Genomic DNA, 19,911 nt, shown 5'->3' with positions numbered 1-19,911 from the left:
TAAAACCATTCTCCTTAAGATGAGGAAAAAGACAAGGACGTCCACTTCCACCACTTTTATTCAACATAATACTGGAAGTCCTAGCCACAGCAATCAGACTAGGAAAGGAAATAAAAGGCATCCAAATTGGAAAGGAAGAAGTAAAACTGTCATTACTTGAAGATGACATGGTACTATATATAGAGAACCCCAATGATTCCACCAAAAAAGAAACTATTAGAACTAATAAATGAACTTAGTAATGTACCAAGATACAAAATTAACATTCAGAAATCAGTTGTATTTTTATATACCAATAAGGAACTATCAGAAAGAGTAAAGAGACTCATCTCAGATCAAAAGACACACACAGACTGAAAGTTAAGGGATGGAATAAGATATTTCACCCAAATGGAAATGAGAAAAAAGATGGGGTAGCAATACTTATTTTGGACAAAATAGACTTTAAAACAAAGACTACAATAAAAGACAAAGAAGGGCACTACATAATAATAAAGGGATTGATCCAACAAGAGGACATAACCCTAGTAAATATCTATGCACCCTTGTACACCTGAAATCTATGTAACTTTACTAACAGTTGTCACCCCAATAAACTTTAATTTAAAAAAATATCTATGCACCCAAAATAGGAGCTCCCAAATATATAAAACAGATTATGACCGACATAAGTCAGAGATCAACAGTAGCACTATCATAGTAGGGGACTTCAACACACCTCTGACAACAAGGGACAGGTCTTCCAGACAGAAAATCAACATGGAAAAAGTGGCCTTAAATGACACATTAGACCAGTTGGATTTAATCGATATTTTTAGAGCATTTCACCCCAGTGTAGCAGAATATATATTCTTCTCAAGTACACATGGAACATTTTCCAAAATAGACCACATGGTAGACCACAAAACAAGTCTCAATAAATTTAAGAAGATTGATATCATATCAAGGGTCTTCTCTGAACACAGTGCTATGAAACTAGAAATCAATTATAAGAAGAAATCCGGAAAACACACTAACATGGAAGATGAATAACATGCTACTAAATAGTGAGTGGATCAACAATGAGATCAAGGAAGAAATCAAAAGATACCTTGAGACAAACGAAAACACAACAATTCAAAATCTATGGGATGCAACGGAACAAGTCCTCCGAGGGAAATTCATAGCAATACAGGCCTACTTAAAGAAACAAGAAAAATCTCAAATCAACAGTCTATCTTTACACAGAAGGGAACTGGAAAAAGAAGAGCAAAACAAGCCCAAAGGGAGTACAAGGAAGGAACGAGTAAAGATCAGAGCAGAAGTAAATGAAATAGAGACCCAAAAATCAATATAGAAGATCAATGAAACAAAGAGCTAGTTTTTTAAAAAACATAAACAAAATCGACAAACATTTCGCCAGACTCACCAAGAAAAAGAGAGAGACCCAAATTAATAAAATCAGAAATGAAAGAGGAAAAGTGACAACAGACACCACAGAAATACAAAAAAGTTTTAAGAAAATACTATGAGCAACTATATGCCAACAAATTAGGCAATTTGGAAGAAATGGATAAATTTCTAGAAGCATACAATCTTCCAAGACTGAATCAAGAAGAAGAAATTCTGAATAAACCATAGGAAATTGAATCAGAGGTGACGTCATAGGAATGGCGGCAGCGAGGTGGTCTTCTTGAGTTCTCCTCCAGAACTTACCACAAATTGAACATCTATAACCCATCAAAGGACTCTTTGCTAATCACACAGAACAGCTAAGAGACTTTTATGAGGATTACTTGAAGGTGGGCAAAATAGGTGAGCAGGAGAAGAGGGAAGGGAGCGGAGTGGAGACGCAGCCCGCATCTGCAGCTGTGGAGACTCAGGGGGGTCCCAAGACAGAACAGAGACCACAAAAGTCAGGAGGTGGGCTCTTTCCCTGTGTCCCACAGCTGATCTCTCCTGCATTTGAGGCAGTAACCTCAGCTGAGACCTCCAGCGGGGCTTTAGGCCGGACAAAGGCTGGAAACACCATATCTAGACCCCTCCCCTCACTCTCCCAATCTTACCCCCACCCTTCCAGAGACTCAAGCTGGCCCCTGAACTGAGGAGTAGTGTCAGATTGCAGAGCAGCTGTAGCACTCAGAATCTGGGAATACCTGGTTTGCAGCTCTGACCCAGGGAAGAGGCTGGGAAGAGTGTGACACTGCTGGGCTGGGAGAGAGAAAACTCCTCCATCCCCAGCCTCCACCTTTTCTGCCCTGCCTAGGGCAGGGCAATTACAACTGCAGACAAACCCAGGGGTCAGCAGCAGGTGGAAGATGCAGCACTGGGATTTCAGCAGCTCAGAAATCTCACACGCTACACACACACACACACACACACACACACACACACACACGGAAGAAGTGCCCTAAGACTCAGGAGACCTGGGCACAAGGCTGGCTGTGTTACTCTCAGTGCGCATATGTGCAGGCAAGAGCAGAAAGTGCACTGACTTTGTAAAAACTACCATCCAGACCCCATAGCTCACTAATCTAGAACTGCAGACCCAGGGTCACTCTGGGCACCAGGTGGCCGGCTCTGCCTGCACAAGACACAGAGGACTCTTTGGTACAGCAGCAGACAACCTGGAGATTACTTGGTGGCCTTAAGCCAAGACTGGCACTGCTTTTTTTCGTTTTTCTTTTGTTTTTGTATTTTTGATATTTTTGCCTGTGTTGAGTGTGGGTTATCGGTTGTTTTTACATGTGTGTGTATTTGTTTTTTTCTTTGTTGTTGTTGTTCTTGTGCTTGGTGATGTCTTTGTTCTGAAATTGCCCTACAACAAGGCCCAGCTCAAGAGGCGCAAGATTTAACACACCCAGCAGCCAACTCCAGACCAAACCAGAGTATTACCGGGCTTTTACCTAGAAGTGACACACACATAGGGAATTCTCTAAAGGCACAAGAACCCATAGGGGCCAAGCCTCATTTAAGCAGTCAATCCTCATGCAGCAGAACATCCACTGTGGGCAAAGCCAAGTCTCACAACCAGTCAGCCTAAGAGTCAATCCCACATACTGACAAGACAAAAGCAATTACAGATCAACTTTAACAGGACAACATACACACAACAATGGTCACCTTGGAGCACACACACAGGAGAATAGGGAACTGGTGCGAGTCAATTATAAAGGACACATACTACATAAGATAACCCAGCAAAAACCAAGAACCCTAGGGGATCTACCTAATAAATCGAAGCAAACACAGATGTCAGCCAGAATGGGGAAACAAAGAAACATGTCCCAAATAAAAGATCAGAAGAAACTTCCAAAACTGGAACAAAATGAAACAGAGGTAACTAAACTGTCAGAGACAGAATTCAGAACACTGATGATAAGAATGTTTAAGGAGCTTAGTGATGACATAAAGACGGATAGAGAAATCATAATGAACAACCAGTTAGAACTAAAGAATGCAATAACTGAAATAAAGAGCACACTTGAAGGAATTACCAGCAGGTTAGATGAGGCAGAGGATCGAATTAGTGACTTAGAAGACAAGTTAGCAGAGATCACCCAAACGGAACAACGAAAAGAAAAAAGAATAAAAAACAATGAAAAATGGTTTAAGAGACCTCTGGGATAACATCAAGAGCAACAACATTCGCATCATAGGAATACCAAAGGGTGAAGAGAGGGAGCAAGGGATCAAGAACATATTTGACGAAATAAACACCAAAAACTTCCCTAACCTGGTGAAGGAAACCGACATACAAGCCCAGGAAGTGCAGAGAGTTCCAACCAGGATAAACCCAAACAGGTCCACACCAAGACACATTATAGTTAAAATGGCAAAGGTTAAAGACAAAGAGAGAATCCTAAAAGCAGCAAAAGAAAGACAGCAGGTTACATACAAGGGAACTCCTATAAGACTATCAAATGACTTTTCTAAAGAAACATTGCAGGCCAGGAGGGAGTGGCAGGAGGTACTCAAAGAGATGAAAAAACAAAGGCCTACAGCATAGATTGCTTTATCCCTCAAGGTTATTATTTAAAATTGAAGGAGCAATAAAGAGCTCCGCAGAAAAGAATAAGATAAAGGGATTTATTACCACTGAGGCAGCATTGCAGGAAACATTGAAAGGGCGTCTATAAACAGAAGAAAGATGAAAACAATCTAACTACAACTTAAAAAATGGCAATAACTGTGTACCTATCAATAATCACTTTAAATGTAAATGGATTAATGCTCCAATCAAAAGACATAAGGTGGCTGAGTGGATAAGAAAGCAAGACCCCTATTTATGCTGTGTACAAGAGACTCACCTCAGATCAAAAAACACACACAGGCTGAAAGTGAAGGGTTGGAGTAAGATATTTCATGCAAATGGAAATGAGAAAAAACCTGGAGTTGCAAAATACTTATATCTGACAAAATAGACTTTAAAATGAAGAATATATTAAAAAACAAAGATGGGCACTACATAATAATAAAGGGATTGATCCGACAAGAGGACATAACTCTAGTAAACATCTATGCACCCAACTATGGAACAACTAAATATATAAAACAGATATTGACTGACATAAAGACAGAGATCAACAGTAACACTATCATAATAGGGGACTTCAACACACCTCTGAAAACAAGGGACAGGTCTTCCAGACAGAAAATCAATATGGAATCAACGACCTTAAATGAAAATTTGGACCAATTGGATTTAATCAATATTTTCAGAGCATTTCACCCCAAGCTGCAGAATACACGTTCTTCTCAAGTGCACATGAAATATCTTTCCAAGATAGACCACATGTTAGGCCACAAAACAAGTCTTGATAAATTAAAGAAAATTGAAATCATACCAATTTTCTTCTCTGACCACAGTGCTATGAAATTAGAAATCAACTACAGGAGAAAAACTGGAAGACACACAAATTCATTGAGGCTGAATAACATGTTACTGAATAATGAATGGGTCAACCGTGAGATCAAGGAAAAAAATCAAAAGATATCTCGAGACAAATGAAAATGAAAACACGATGAAACACAATTTATGGGATGCAGCGAAAGCAGTCCTAAGAGGGAAATTCAAGCAATGCAGAAGAAACAGAAAAATCTCTAATCAACAGTTTATCTTCACACTTAAGGGATCTGGAAAAAAAACAGCAGCATAAGCGCAAAGGGTGTACAAGGAAAGAGATTAAAAAGATCAGAGCAGAAATAAATGAAATAGAGACCAGAAAAACAATACAAAAGATCAATGAATCCAAGAGTTGCTTTTTAGAGAAGATAAGCAAAATCGACAAACCTTTAGCCAGACTCATCAAAGAGAGAGAGAGAGAGAGAGAGAGAGAGAGAGAGAGAGAGAGAGAGAGAGAGAACCCAAATTAATAAAATCAGAAATGAAAGAGGAGAAGTGACAACAGACACCACAGAAATACAATACATTTTAAGAAATTACTATGAGCAACTACATGCCAACAACTTAGACAATCTGGAAGAAATGGACAATTCTCTAGAAGCATACAACATTCCAAGGCGAACTCAAGAAGAAACAGAAACAGAAAACCTGAATAGAGAAATTGAATCAGTAATAAACAAGCTCACAACAAACAAATACCCTGGACCAGATAGCTTTACAGTGAATTTTACAAAACATTCAAAAAAGATTTATCACCTATTCTCCTCAAGCTATTCCAAAAAATCCAGAAGGAGAGAAGGCTCACAAACACTTTTTACGAGGCCACTATCACCATGATCACAAAATCAGACAAAGACATTACAAAAAAAGAAAACTACTGGCTGATATCCCTAATGAACATAGATGCAAAAATCCTCAACAGAATATTAGCAAACAGAATTCAGCAACACATTAAAAAGATCATACATCGTGATCAAGTGGGATTCATTTCTGGTATGCAAGTGTGGTTCAACATCTGCAAATCAATTAATGTGATACACTACATTAACAAAATGAAAAATAAATATTATATGATCATATCAATAGATGCAGAAAAAGCATTTGACAAATTCCAGCAGCCATTTATGATAAAAACTCTTAAGAAAGTGGGAATAGAGGGACCATATCTCAACATAATAAAGGCCATATATGATAAACCCACAGCTAACATCACACTCAATGGGGAAAAGTTAAAACCATTCACCTTAAGATCAGGAACAAGACAATGTTGTCCATTTTCTCCACTTCTATTAAACATAGGACTGGAAGTTCTAGCCACAGCAATCAGACAAGAAAAAGAAATAAAAGGCATCCAAATTGGTAAGGAGGAAGTAAAACTGTCATTATATGTAGATGACATGGTACTATATATAGAGAACCCTAAAGACTTCACCAAAAAACTATTAGAACTAATAAATAAATAGTAAAGTAGCAGGATACAAAATTCATATTGAGAAATCAGTTGCATTGGTATATACCAATAATAAAATATTAGAAGGAGAAATTAAGAAAACAATCCCATTTACAATTGCTTCAAAGATTATAAAATACCTAGGGATAAATTTAACTAGGGAAGTAAAAGATCTGTACTTAGAAAATTATAAGACACTGAAGAGAGAAATTAAAGAGGGTACAAATAGATGGAAACACATACCATGCTCATGGATAGGACGAATTAATATTGTTAAAATGTTCATACTGCCTAAGGCAATATACAGACTCAACGCAATTCCTATCAAGCTACCATGGACATTTTTCACAGAAATAGAACATATAATCCTAAAATTTATACGGAACCATAAAAGACCCTGTATAGCCTTGGCAATCTTGAGAAATAAGAACACAGTGGGAGGTATAACAATACCTGATATCAAATTATCCTACAAGGCTACAGTAATCAAAACAGCATGGTACTGGCATAAGAACAGACACATAGATCAATAGAACAGAATACAGACCCAGAAAGAAATCCATTCCTATTTGGTCATTTAATCTATGAAGATAGAAGCAATAATTTACATTGGGTTAAAGACAGTCTATTTAATAAATGGAGCTGAGAAAACTGGACTGACAAATGCAAAAATATGAAACAGGACCACCACTTTATGCCATATATGAGAACAAATTCAAAATGGATTAAAGACTTAAATGTAAGACCGAAAACCATAAAACTTGTAGAAGAAAATATAGGGAGTAAATTTGCAGACATTACACTGAATAATATTTTTACTGATATATACCTTTGGGCAACGGAAGTAAGAGAAAAAAACAAATATATGGGATTACATCAAACTAAAAAGTTTTTTCACAGCAAAGGAAACCATCAATAAAACAAAAAGGCATCCTACTAAATGGGGGAAGATATGTGTTAATGATACATCTGATATGGGGTTAATATCCAAAATTTATAAAACACTCATTGAACTCTACAATAAAAAAAAAAAAAACAGCCCAATTAAAACACAGGCAGAGGACATGAAGAGACATTTCTCTAAAGAGGACATAAAGATGGCCAAAATACATATTGAAAAATGCTCAATCATTAGAGAAATGCAAATAAAAACCACAATGAGAGACGTCATCAAATGGTGGCGAGAGGTGAGCCCCTGTTAAGCTCCCCTGGAATTTAAACATAATCGAACAACAATAACTCCACAAAAGACTCCCTTCACAGCAGATAGGCAAAACGAAAGGGCCACTACTGAATTCACCTAAAGGTGGGCGAATCCCATGAGCGGGGGAGGAGATAAGGGAGAAGTGCGGAGGCGGAGCTGCCCGGGCGCAAGACGCAGACCTAGCTCAGTGCTCCGAGCTCACTGCATCCCGGAACTACCACAGCTGTGGGAGAGGGAAGAACTCGGACTGCTAGGGCTCCGCTTATGGCCCACAGGGCTGAGGGGGCAACATATAACACGGCTGAACCCAACGCTCACGGCAGAAACCTCTGAGAAAAGACTGAGGGAAGAAGGCTGAAAACGGTGGTTGAAGCCCTCACTGCCGAGCAGAGAACAGATGCCTTAGGCACTGAGACTAGCTGTCCCTTCCCTACCCTCCCAGAGCTCGCCCCACACCAACCTGCCCGGTGCTAGAAGTAGAAGAGTAGCAGTGTCACATCAAAAGAACAGAATATTTGCTGTTCTGAGAACTGTGGACCGAAGACACAGATTTGCAGCCCAACGAGTTCCAGTAAAGGGGAGGGAGCTGTGGAAGCAGGACCAGCTGTGGCAGTGGTCGCTGCCATTGCTCTGGGCCACCGTTCACAACTCACCCCGCACCTGGCCCCACCTATCTGGGTAGATCCCTGCAGGAGTAAACAGAACTTCTGAAACATATGGGCTCTGAATCTGGTGCAGGAAGAGCTTTGGAACTTCAAAAGCTCTCCGCATACCCACACGGACACTGCGCCCTGCGACCCAGGCGAATTATTAACAAAGGACAAGCCCATCTCCCAGGGAATCCACCCATTGTGTGAGAAGCTGGAATAGTGCAGAGAAAACATAGCACTGCTGTGTGAGAGAGAAAAAAAGGCTGCAGTCGGGGAGAAAATAAAACATTCTACCAACAAGTACTGGAAAACAAAAGAGAGACCTCTTCCTATCAACCTGTTGCAGAAGCCACTCCTGTAGATGTCTAGGAAGAGAAATAATAAATCAGTAATTGCCATGAATAACAAAGGCAACAAGACAGCTCAGAAAGAAAGTGAAAAGTCTCCAGAAAACGAACTTAAAGATATGGAAATATGTGACTTAAAGGACAGAGAATTCAAGATTGCAGTTCTGAAAAAACTCAACAAGATGCAAGAAAATACAGAAAGGCAGTTTAATGAACTCAGAAACACAATCAAAGAACAACATGAACATTTTATGAAAAAGATTGAAATTTTAAAAAAGAACCAAATAGAATTTCTGGAGATTAAGAACTCAACAGAAGAAATTAAGAATGAAATAACCAGCTTAGGTAGTAGAGTTGACCAGATGGAGGAAAGAATCAGTGACATCGAAGATAGAACCTGGAAATGACACAGATGTAAGAAGAAAGAGACTTGAGACTTAAAAGAAATGAAAGAACTCTACAGGAACTTTCTGACTCCATCAGAAACAACAATATAAGACTAATGGGCATACCAGAAGGAGAAGAAAGAGAGAAGGGAACAGAGAATATATTCAAAAAAATTGTCGATGAGAACTTCCCAAACTTGTGGACAGAACTGGATCCTCGAATCCAAGAAGCAAACAGAACACCTAATTACCTCAATCCCAACAGGCCCTCTGCAAGGCACATTGTACTGAAGCTGTCTAATATCAATGACAAAAAAGAATCCTCAAGGCAGCCAGGGAAACGAAGACGGTAACCTACAAAGGAAAGCCTATTAGATTATCATCAGATTTTTCAGCAGAATATCTACAACCCAGGATGGAGTGGAACCAAATATTCAAACTATTGAAAGAGAGAAATTATGAGCCAAGAATAATATATCCAGCAAAGATAGCCTTTAGATACGAAGGAGGAATAAAGACCTTCCAGACATACAGAAGCTGAGGGAATTTTCTAATACACGACCTGCACTACAAGAAATACTAAAGGAACCTATTCTACCACCATCAACAGGGACGATTTGTGGCACCCAAAACATAAAAAGGGGAGAGTAAAGGCCTGAACCGGAATATGGGAATGGAGAAAGCAAGCGTGCTGAAGAAAATGGAATACTCTAAATATCAAACTTTCTGTTACATAAACTCAAGGGTAACAACTGAAAAAAAAATCCAGAACCGAAATATATACTGTAATAAAAGAAGAAACAGAGGGAAACATCATAGAATACCACCACACAGAAATAATAGACAACAACAAAAAGGCAAAAAAACAATGGAGACACAGCCTTACCAGAAAACTAAAGATAGAATGAGAGGAAACCCTCACATATCATTAATCACCCTAAATGTAAATGGATTGAACTCACCAATAAAAAGGCACAGAGTAGCAGATTGGATCAAAAAACTAAACCCAACCATATGCTGTCTCCAAGAGATACATCTCAGCTACAAGGACAAGCATAGACTCAAAGTGAAAGGGTGGAAATTGACACTCCAAGCAAATTGTACACAGAGAAAATCAGGGGTAGCCATAATGATATCAGATGAAACAGACTTCAGGGTGAAAAAGATAACAAGAGACAAAGATGGACATTTCATAATGGTAAAGGGGACTATACAACAAGAAGACATAACAGTCATCAATATTTATGCCTCCAATCAGGGAGCACCGAAATATACCAAGCAACTACTAACAGAACTAAAGGGAGAAATTGACCAAAACACAATTATACTAGGGGACTTAAATACATCATTGACAGCTATGGATAGATCATCCAAACAGAAAATAAAGAACGAAATAGCAGCCCTAAATGACACATTAGATGAAATGGACATAATTGACATATATAGAGCACTTCATCCTAAAACATCACACTATACATTCTTTTCTAGTGTACATGGAACATTCTCAAGGATAGACCATATATTGGGACACAAAATCAGCCTCAGCAAATTTAAGAAGATTGAAAACATACCAGGCATATTCTCTGATCACAAGGCTTTGAAATTGGATATCAACTGCAAAAAGAAAGGAGGAAAAACACAAATATAAGGAGATTAAACAACATACTTTTAAAGAACGACTGGGTCAAAGAAGAAATTAGAGGAGAGATCAAAAGATACACAGAAACAAATGACATTGAAAATACATCGTACCAAAATTTTTGGGATGCAGCAAAAGCAGTTTTAAGAGGGAAATTTATATCATTACAGGCCTATCTCAAGAAACAAGAAAAATCCCAAATAAATAACCTCATGTTACACCTTAAAGAACTAGAAAAAGAAGAAAAAATGAAACCGAAGGTCAGCAGAAGAAAGGAAATAACAAAAATCAGAGCAGAACTAAATGAAATAGAGAACAATAGACGATAGAAAAAATTAATGTGTAAAGAGCTGGTTCTTTGAAAAGATTAACAAAATTGACAAACCATTGGCTAGACTCTCTAAGATAAAATGAGAGAAGACACTAATTAAAAAAATCAGAAATGAAAAAGGGGAAGTTATCAGGGGCACCACAGAAATACAAAGGATCATCCAAGAATACTATGAAGGACTATATACCACCAAATTCAATAACCCAGAAGAAATGGACAAGTTCTTAGAAACATATAGCCTTCCAAGGCTGAACCATGAAGAACTGGAAAATCTAAACAGACCGATCACCAGTAACGAAATTGAATCAGTCCTCCAAAACCTTCCCAATAGCAAAACCCCGGGACCAGTTGGCTTCACTAGTGAATTCTACCAAACCTTCAAAGAGGATCTAATACCACTCCTGCTAAAACTCTTCCAAAAAATTGAAGAAGAGACAGTACTCCCTAACTCATTTGATGAGGCCAACATTACCCTGATACCAAAACCTGGTAAGGACAACACTAAAAAATAATAATAATAGACCAATATCTCTGATGAATACAGGTGCAAAAATCCTAAACAAAATTCTAGTAAATCGAATACAACAATGCATTAAAAAGATCATTCATCACAACCAAGTGGAGTTCATCCCCGGGGCACAAGGATGGTTCCACATCCGCAAATCCATCAATGTGATACATCACATAAACAAAATAAAGGACAAAATCATATGATTATATCAATTGATGCAGAAAAAGCATTTGACAAGATACAACATCCATTTATGATTAAAACACTTAATAAAATAGGTATAGAAGGAAAATACCGTAAGATAATAAAGGCCATATATGACAAGCCCTCAGCTAATCTCATAATTAATGGTGAAAAACTGAAGGCCTTTGCTCTATGTTCAGGAACATGACAGGGCGGTCCCCTATCACCTCTGCTTTTCAACATAGTGTTAGAAGTGCTTGCCAGAGCAATCAGGCAAGAGAAAGAAATAAACGGCATCCGCATTGGGAATGAAGAAGTTAAACTATCACTCTTTGCAGATGACATGATGCTATATATAGAAAACCCTGAAGACTCCATCAAAAAGCTATTAGAAACAATCAAGGAATACAGTAAAGTTGCTGGCTACAAAATCAACGTACAAATGTCCATTGCATTCCTATATACTAACAATGAGATCTCAGAAAAAGAAATACAAAATATAATTCCTTTTGCAATTGCAGCAAAAAGAATAAAATACCTAGGAGTAGACTTAACCAAGGATATGAAGGACCTATATGCTGAAAACTATAAACATTCTTGAAAGAAATTGAAGAAGCCACAAAGACATGGAAAGACATTCCGTGTTCATGGATTGGAAGAATCAACATAGTTAAAATGGCTATATTACCCAAAGCAATATACCGATTTAATGCAATCCCCATCAAAATCCCAATGGCATTTTTTTAAAGAAATAGAACAAAAAAATCATCAGATTTGTTTGTAACCACAAAAGACCCTGAATAGCCAAAGCAATTTTAAGAAAAAAGAACAATACTGGAGGTATCACACTCCCTGACTTTAGTTTGTACTACAGGGCTACAATAATCAAAACAGCATGGTATTGGCAGAAAAACAGACACATAGACCAATGGAATAGAATTGAGAACCCAGAAATAAAACCACATAAATATGGACAGATAATTTTTGACAAGGAAGCTAAAAACATACAATGGAGGAAAGACAGCCTCTTCAATAAATGGTGCTGGGAGAATTGGAAAGCCACGTGCAAAAGAATGAAACTGGACTGCTATCTGTCACCATGTACCAAAATTAATTCAAAATGGAGCAAAGACTTAAGCATACGACCTGACACAATAAACGGCATAGAAGAAAACATAGGTACTAAACTTATGGACCTTGGGTTCAAAGAGCATTTTATGAATTTGACTCCAAAGGCAATGGAAGTAAAAGCTAAAATAAACGAATGGGACTATATGAAACTTAAAAGCTTCTGCACAGCAAAAGAAACCATCGACAAAATAAAGAGGCTACCAACTGAATGGGAGAAGATTTTTGCAAACAGTGCATCTGATAAGGGGCTAATATCCAAAATATACAAGGAACTCATGAAACTCAACAACAAAAAAACAAACAACCTAATTGAAAAATGGGCAGACGACCTGAAGAGACATTTCTCCAAAGAGGACATACAAATGGCAAATAGACATAGGAAAAAATGCCCAACATCACTAATTATCAGAGAAATGCAAATAAAAACCACAATGAGATATCACCTCAGCCCAGTCAGAATGGCTATCATCACCATGACAAATAGTAAGAAGTGTTGGAGAGGCTGTGGAGAAAAAGGAACCCTCATACACTGTTTGTGGGAATGCAGACTGGTGCAGCCGTTATGGAAGGCAGTGTGGAGTTTTCTGAAAAAATTACGAATAGAATTACCATATGACCCAGCAATCCCTCTCCTGGGTATCTACCCCAAAAATCTGAAAACAGTTATACATAAAGACACGTGTGCTCCAATGTTCATTGCAGCTTTATTTACAGTGGCTAAGACATGGAAACAACCAAAATATCCTTCTACAGATGAGTGGATAAAGAAGTTGTGGTATATATACACAATGGAATACTATTCGGCAGTAAGAAAAGATGAAAGAGGACCATATGTGACTCATGGATGGATCTTGAGAGTATAATGCTAAGCGAAATAAGTCAGACAGAAAAAGCAGAGAACCATATGTTTCCACTGATATGTGGTATATAAACCAAAAACAAGAAAAGAACAAGACAAACAAGAACTCATAGACACAGACAATAGTTTAGTGGTTACCCGAGGGTAGGGGGGCGGGGTGTGGGAGATGAGGGTAAGGGGAACAAATATGGTGATGGAAGAACTGTCTCTGGGTGGTGAACACACAATGGGATTTATAGATGATGTAATACAGAATTGTACACCTGAAATCTATGTAATTTTATTAACAATTGTCACCCCAATAAATTAAAAAGAAAGTGGTGAACTATTAGGAGATGAATAAGATGAACAAACACACTATCAGAAAGAAAGGCAAAAGATGCAAACTTGTAGACAATTTAGCAAAGAAATACAAATGGCCAATAAGCCTAAAAAAAGAGCTCAGCTCAGAAGAAATACGAAGTAAAAATAGTAGTGATATGAAATATTTGTTAGTGTGTCAGAAGTGAGCTCTATAGGTAGAAGTCTCCATTTGAATGTATATATCTCAAAATCCTAAAAATTTGCTATATTTTTGGACTCAGAAATTCCACTTTTAGGAGTTTATTTTAGGAATTAATCACTGATATGTATGAAAGTCTAGACACGGGGATGTTTAACATAGCACTGTTTATAATACTGAAAAGTGAAGTAAAAACCTAGTTTTCTTACAATAGTAGATTAGCTAAATAAATTTTGGTTGATTGATGCAATTTAATATCACAAAGCCATTAAAAATCAAATTGTGGAGAAACATAGAAAAAATGTGGGAAAGTATTCCTGATATATTGTTAAATATAAGTTTATACATAGTATGATCACATTTTGTTGAAAATTTTTTAATCCATCCTTAGGAAAAAGGTAGCAAGGATATACACCAAAATGTTAACAGATGGGTGATCTCTTGGTGAAGGAATTATATGTGATTCTTATTTTGTGCTTTCTTTAATCAATATTTCCTGAAAAATCTAAAATAAACAGATATTTCTTTCAAAATAAAGAAAAAGTTATTTACAATGCAGAGAAAAGGACTATAAACAAGTCCACGTCCCCAAACCCACTCACTTTCTCTGCTTTTTCTGCAGCGAGGAATGTGCATTCTCAATACTGAGAGCTCTAAACCCCAACCTGCCCCACCTGGTGGTTTCCTGCTTGCATCTGCACACTTCCCTTTCAGGCACACATGGAAAATGCATTCTGGGAAGCTGAAGTAATATCCTGAACTCAAATGGCACCCAGACCTATTTGGGGAAATGCTTCCTGAATTTGGCTAATACCTGCCTGTTGAGCAAAACTTTACTTCCACTTGGTGAAGAGTCAATTGTAAAATTCATGTATTCTTTTTTTTAAAATTAAAGTTTATTGGGGTGACAATTGTTAGTAAAATTACATAGATATCAGGTGTACAATTCTGTATTATATCATCTATAAATCCTATTGTGTGTTCAACACCCAGAGTCAGTTCTCCTTCCATCACCATATATTTGATCCCCTTTACCCTCATCTACCAACACCCAACTCCCTTACCCTCTGGTAACCCTTAAACTATTGTCTGTGTCTAATTTCATGTACTGTTGTTTACTTATCTGGAGGCGGATGTGAACCTGGAGCTCTTCCTCAGTTGAATCCCTTAATTTCCTTCCTCCCGATCTTAAAATATGTCCATATTCTCACTGCCTCCTTTCTCCAAGGAATCAGCCCCACCTCACCTGTGTTCTTGGCCCTCTCCATCCCATTTCTTAGGTGGGAAATCTTGACTCCACTTTCAACATCTCCATCTTTACTTCCTTTCACATCGACTTGATCAGTAAAAGGACTCTCTAGCTTAAACTGACTAGCATCCTTCCTGTCCTGCTTTGTTACCATGACCTTTCCTCTGGACTAGGAGAACTGGTCTGGCAGCCCCTGCCAGCATCACTGGCCCATCCTACACACTTCTTCACTTCTTTATGTAAGTGCTTTCCAAAATACAGGTGTCATTTTGTCCCTACCGCATTTAACTCCCTCACCATTGCCAGAAATAGAGCTTCCCTGATTGTGTGTGTGTGTGTGTGTGTGTGTGTGTGTGTGTGTGTGTGTGTGTGTTGGGGGGGGGCCTTTCAACTTTTCAACATTCAAAATGCCTTGAAGTAAAGGTCTTATAGGGAGAGTTCACCTCAATTCCATACAATATCTATCACCTTGCAAAAGAAGTTCAATATATTTTATTGGTATTTTCTATTTGTTAGTTCTGTTTAGTAACTTAGTTGAATAATCAACTATGCCTGTGGTTAATACAGACTGGAACTAAATTATTGTAAATTAATGCTTTTGTTTGGTCACCAAATGTTACATACCTGAGGTAGGTTCTTGGAGTTGGGGAGAGGAGAAAATGCCTATTATAAAGGGTCTTTGGTATTGAAAAGGCTGGGAACCACTGGCCCACAGGTTAAAGTCCCAATTCTTGGGCACTGCATTCAAGACTTCTTGCGCCATCTGACTCCTCCAAACCTCCTCCTTCTGTCACAGCTCAACATATGTCCCATCCTCCAATCACTAAGAACTTTTCACCTCTTTCCACATCTCTGTGTCTTTGCACCTCTGGATCCTCCTCCCACTAAATTTCAGCTCATCCTTTAAGGCCTTGCTCAGAATGCCTTCTCCTGGAGAAGACTTTCCCAGTCCCCATTTGGAATCAATACCTCCTTCCTGGTGTTCCCAGAGGTCTTTTGCACTTCACTTCTGGCCTGCATCAGACCAGGCCTTATTCTCGTTATTTGTATCATGGATTTGTCCTTCTGAACCCCTGGAGGGCAGTGACGAGAGTTATAGTGATGTTACTACAGCATCTGCTGGGTCTTGGCCATGGCAAAGGCTCATTGACTGTTTGTTGACAGGCTTGAATTCCAGAGTGTGATCCCATTCTTTGGTGAGAGCCGTGTGCATCGCAATTTACTAAACTTGGGTTTTCTTCTGAGCAAGGCAACATCAGAAAACTGGTTCAAAGACTTTGGAACAAACCGACCTGGCTTGAATCCCAGATCTGCCACATATTAGGTGGTGACCTTGGGCAAGTCACTTAATCTTGCTACATCTCAGTCAGTTCACTATCTGAATAATGAGTGCAGAACACTACCTCCCAGGATGGTTGTGAGGAGTAAATAAAAATAGCTTCAAAATATCTGCCACATAGTAGGCTTTCATTAAATTTTATTTTCCTCCCCCTATGAGAAATAAATTTGGTTAATGCAGTACTCCCAGGCTATTCCATTTACAGAAAACTTTAAGCTCCCACTTCAAAAAGACACCTTGGATTTAGCAATTTGGGCTGAAATTTGGCTTCACACCTTACCCCCTCCACACCCCAACTTCAACCCATGACTACTATGATTAAATGACTTTGCTTCAGCTCCCACCCATAAATTACACCCTGACTCATTTTCACCAAACTCCTGGACATCTTCACATGAAGGGAACATAATTTTTCCCTTCAGAATTATCTGATTGAGATTCTGACCTTATTTCTTCTTTAAAGAACTTCTTGCAAATTGATGTCCCGATGCAGGCATTGCATTTATCAAGGCCGAGGAAAGTCCTTCCAAAATTGTAGCTGGTTCTGACTCTGGGCACCAGAGAAGGAGAAGAAGGAGCTGGAGAGGAGACAGAACAGCTGAGGGCTGAGACCCACAGCAACAGGGCCTGCCAGCCCGGACAGAAGGCAGCAGCCTCAGGCCCCAGCAGGGGCTCCATCAGGGCCAGGACTCCAGCTGCAGCCTTCAGCTGTCCACTCAGGGCTGTGCAAAGTCAAGTTTTGGCAAAAGAAAGGGGGCTGGCTTCTGGGCTCTGACCCCATCCCAGCCTCCCCGGTTTCTGTTTGAGGATGCTAAGGAGCTTGGAGCTAATGAGGCTGGGGAGGAGGTGAGGAAGTCTATGGAGGATGCTGATAACACCGTTTCCAGAGTTACTCTTCCTCTGCCTGCAGTGGTTGCCACAAGCTGGGAGGGGCTGACTGGCAGAATTTGGGAAGGACAATGGTCAGGGCTTCCCTGTGCAGTCCTTTTGACAAACACAGGATATCCTGGCTGGGCAGGAAAGGTCCATACAGGATGTATGTCCAACCTGGGTTCCACCTGGGAGTTTCAAAAGATCCTGAAGCCCTCTGCCCTCCACTGTTTTAATTCTGAATCTGTTTGTCTCTATGGATCACACACACACACACACACACACACACACACACACACACACACACACACACCAATTTCCCCTGACTCTGCAGTGGATAATTTGGCCTGCCCCTTAACTAGGCATACCTCTTCCACTTTGACCATATTTTGCTGTGAATTACCCAGAGGTCAGTTTGCTGGCCATTAAGTGGCACATTTAACACTGATTTGAACAATGAAGGATTTTTGCTGCTTAGGGAATAGAAAAACTCAAGTTAGTCCATGCTTCAGCTCCTCTTGTTGATTTGAGAAGAAGAGAGTGGAAAGAACCTGGTGGCCTCTGGTGTGACGAAGGGAGCAACAGAAAGATCACTCTGGCTGCTCCCAACTGTGTCCATCCCTCCTCCCCATGCCTGAGAGTCCCTCTTCCCTTTACCACCCTGCCTCACTTCTCAGTGGCCAACCTGACTTGGTGGGATTTAACTGCCCCAGGATTGCTTTCTTCCTAACACCAAGACAAGGTCCACAGCATGGACTAGATGGGAGTCTAGGACACAGCATGGACTAATTTAGGAATAGAGAGAGCCTATGAGGACCAAATCAGGAAAGGCAAGTTTGGGCTGGGAGGGGGTGAAAAGGGAAGTAAGAGGGTCCAGTGATGATCTCAGGAGAATTAGGGAGTTTTGCTAAGACTAGTGGAAAGAGCAGGGTAATGGCAGTTCTCTGATGATTAAGCATGTGCTTAGGCAACTGTATATGCTCTGTCAAATGTCTGGTGGTGTTTGTTTTTTATTGCTGAGTTGGGAGAATTCTTTGTATATTTTAGATACTAGTTCTTTGTTGGATATGTGGCTTGCAAATATTTTTTCCCATGTGATAACTAGTCTTTCATCTTCTTAAAAGGGTCTTTCACAAAGTAAAAGTTTTTTACTTTGATGAAGTTCAATTTGTTAATTTTTCCATTTATGGATCATGCTTTTAGTGTCAAGTGTAAGAACTTTAAGACTTTCTCCTGTGGTTTCTCATACTGTAAATGTTTTATAGTTTTATATTTTATATATTAGTCTATAATTCATTTTGAAATAATTTTCGTGTAAGATGTAGTTAGGTCAAGGTTCATATTTTTGCTGATGGATGCCCAATTGCTCCAGCACTATTTGTTGAAAAGACTACCCTTCCATTGAATTGTTTTAGCACCTTTGTAAAAAATCAGTTGTTGGTTCTTGTATGTGGCTATGTTGGGTTCTCTATTCTGTTTCATTAATTTATGTGTATATTCCTCTGTCAATAATACACAGTCTTGATTATTGTAGCTATAGAATAAGTCTTGAAATTGGGTAGCCTTATTCAAAATTGCTTTAGCAATTCTAGTTCATTTGCCTCTCCATAAAAATGTTTACAATAATCTTGTCTATATCTACAAAATGTCTTGCTGGAATTTTGATAGGAATTGAGTTAAATATGGGTATCAATTTGGTTAAATTTATTCTGAAGTATTTTATTTTTTGAAACTTTAATAATTTATTTTATTTTTCAATTACAGTTGACATACAATATTATATTACTTTCAGGTGTACAACATAGTGATTAGACATTTATATAACTTATGAGGTGATTGCCCCAATAAATCTAGCACCCATCTGACACCATACATAGTTATTACATTATTGACTATATTCCTTATGCCATATTTTCCATTCCCATGACTATTTTGTAACTACTAATTTGTACTTCTTAATCCTTTCATCTTTTTTCACCCATCCCCCCAACTCTGTCTTATCTGTAAATCCTGAAAATGTTCACTGTATCTATGAGTGTGTTTCTGCTTTGTTCGTTTGTTTTGTTCTTTAGATTCCACGTATAAGTGAAATCATATAGCATTTGTCTTTCTCTGTCTGACTTAATCCATTCAACAAAATAATCTCTAGATCCATTCATGTTGTTGCAGATGGCAAGATTTTATTCTTTTTTATGGCTGAGCACTATTCCATTGTAAATATGTACCACCTCTTCTTTATCTACTCATCCATTGATGGACACCCAGGTTGCCTCAATATCTTGGCTATTGTAAATAATGCTGCAATGAACATATGGATGCACATGTCCCTTCAAAGTAGTGTTTTGAGTTTCTTCAGATAAATACCCAGAAGTGGG

At 38.7% G+C, this 19,911-nt stretch overlaps 1 protein-coding gene across 1 annotated transcript in view; it reads right to left on the bottom strand.

Annotated features, from left to right (window-relative positions):
* Positions 1–17,452, bottom strand: part of DIPK2B (divergent protein kinase domain 2B) — a 65,082-nt gene extending 47,630 nt beyond the window's left edge. The window contains 1 exon segment of the mRNA XM_033121953.1: positions 17,112–17,452. Within this exon segment, the coding sequence (XP_032977844.1) occupies positions 17,112–17,344 (233 nt within the window). The 5' untranslated portion in view covers positions 17,345–17,452.
* Between the last annotated feature and the right edge of the window lie 2,459 nt (positions 17,453–19,911).

This window comes from Rhinolophus ferrumequinum, chromosome X (assembly GCF_004115265.2).
Source record: "Rhinolophus ferrumequinum isolate MPI-CBG mRhiFer1 chromosome X, mRhiFer1_v1.p, whole genome shotgun sequence".
Taxonomy (NCBI): Eukaryota; Metazoa; Chordata; class Mammalia; order Chiroptera; family Rhinolophidae; genus Rhinolophus; species Rhinolophus ferrumequinum.
This window is presented reverse-complemented; position numbering and strand designations above follow the sequence as displayed.